General features: G+C 39.7%; 1 protein-coding gene across 1 annotated transcript in view; it reads left to right on the plus strand.

Moving 5' to 3' along the window:
• The window catches only part of LOC119283692 (outer envelope protein 64, chloroplastic), a 10,305-nt gene that overhangs the window by 548 nt on the left and 7,574 nt on the right, over positions 1 to 2,183 (plus strand). Inside the window, exon 2 of the mRNA XM_037563132.1 lies at positions 3 to 12. Coding sequence (XP_037419029.1) covers positions 3 to 12 — 10 coding nt within the window. The remainder of the gene's footprint in view (positions 1 to 2; positions 13 to 2,183) is intronic.

Consider the following 2,183-nt stretch of genomic DNA (forward strand, 5'->3'; position numbering starts at 1 on the left):
CATCGCCGACGCGTAAGCTCTCGCCCCCCACCCCTTCGTGTTTGTCTGGTAATACGTTCTAAGTTCTAACCCGGATTGGATCAGGTAGGGAACGACTTATATTAGCATAACGTGGGTGATGATTCGATCGCGCTAGCACTGATTCGGTATTGTTTATTTACGGGGATTGGATTCGTGTTGCTGGTACCAGTGGGCCGTGCTGATGGAATTTACTCAGCAGGGAGTCATTGTATCTGCCGAATTGTTTCTATGTTGTTTGAATGACTGTAATGCCTCTGCCGCGCATAGGGCAGCTTCATGGATGACTTGCCAAACTTTTAATGGCTGACGCCAAAAAGGAAAACATTGCCCTGCAAGCACATGGATGTTGGTACTCCCTCCGTCCCAAAATTCTTGTCTTAGATACAACTATTACGGTGTTATTTATCGCAGTTAGTACTTAACAATCTACACTAGAAATAGGCAGCTCAGTAGTTTCAGCACGCATCGTGGCTCGCGGTGTGGTTTATACTATAAGATGCTAGATTCCATAGGCAGTAGGTGACATAATAATAATGAGTTAATAGTAAATTTAGATCGTTAGTTTTACCATGCCAATTATGAGTTGCTAGATGTAATCCTGGGAGTTATGATTGTAAGTTAAGGGAAGATTACAAACTATTTATAGGACAGACTAATTAGGCATCTACTGCTGGTTTCTGAAGCACATTTTTGGTAGGGGGTGAACTTCACCGGTGCTCGTTGGTGACTGTTCAGACAATCTTCCCCGTTATTTGTCGATGAGATGCTAATGTGGCAAGCATTGGGAGTTGCGACCGTCAGCTGTTGATGCTAACATGTTGTGTTGCACGCTGAGCTTCCACTCTCTCTTTTTCATAAGCAGACTCTTGTAGAAACATACTTACCCCCCTGTTAGATACTCGTAATTTCTTGCCCGCTAGGTTGATTTAAATCTCCTCAAAAGAATTGAGGGTGCTGCTCAGGAAAAAAGAACTAGTGGAGATGTTTTGGGTAATTTTCTAACCACATTTTGCTTTAAATTTTGTTTACTGGTATGCCAATTACTCTACTCTGAAGTGACATTTCTTACAGAGGTGGTATTTGAACATCAGTAGATTGCCAGATTATAACTTATTTTATCATAGGAATTTATGGAAGCAAAACAATTTTCTTGAACTTCCTTAGTCATCATCTTATACCAAACTAAAGGTGTATTAGTTTTTTCAACCTAAGGCTTATGGTGACTCATGGCTTGTGCTTTAAAACTCAATAAATTCAGTTTGGTGATGCTGTTGTGAAATCATTGTGGCACAGACGCTTGTGTCCTGTTTGATAAAATGAAGGGAAACTTAATTATCAAGTACTTCAACAAACACTTGGATTGATTATGTTGATAACACCATAGTTTCATAGTTTTCAGAATATTTTCTCACCTAGACCAACTCAAAGCCTGAAATGCCGACCTTCTTTGTCCTATTTAAAACGGTCCTAGCATTTCATATTCTACTGTCTATTGGTCAGGCTGCTGATTCCTTCGCCTGAAGTAGTTCATTGGGCCTATTTTTTTGGCCAAAGTCGACCACATTATGTATCTCTAAAGTAAAATCTGCATAATTGCGCTGCAAATATGATATGCTTTCAGTAACTGTAATATGTAGAGTCTAAACCTTTAAAATGTAGCGCTGTGTTCGGATGTCTGTATTGAAGACCTTCGTATTGAATTGGTTTCAATTTCAATTCAGGGAGGAAACTGTAATGGACATGAATACAAATTCACATGTTTGGATGCTCATGGAATTGGGCCTTGGAATCTCAATGAGTTCTCAATACCAAATCATGTTCGGATGACAAACTATGGAATTGCTTATTCTTTGTGCTTTATGCATCAAATCAAAATCTATACAATGTGTGAGTATAATTGAATGATCATATATCAATATAAAATTACAAATATTCTAAAAATTTACAACGGCACCAAATAATGTTTGCACACCCTGCAAAGGACCTGCAAAAGATGAATCTGTGGTTAGTAAATTCATGTGCATGGAGAGCAGGGGAAGAATAGGAACAGGGGAAGAGGAGGAACTTAGAAGGGGCTGCCTGGGGAAGTAAAGAAGAGAAACAAGGGGATCCGGGGAAGGGGGAATAAGATGGAAGAGGAAGGGGAAGAAGAAAATGGCAGA

Source organism: Triticum dicoccoides, chromosome 4A (assembly GCF_002162155.2).
Source record: "Triticum dicoccoides isolate Atlit2015 ecotype Zavitan chromosome 4A, WEW_v2.0, whole genome shotgun sequence".
Lineage (NCBI taxonomy): Eukaryota > Viridiplantae > Streptophyta > Magnoliopsida > Poales > Poaceae > Triticum > Triticum dicoccoides.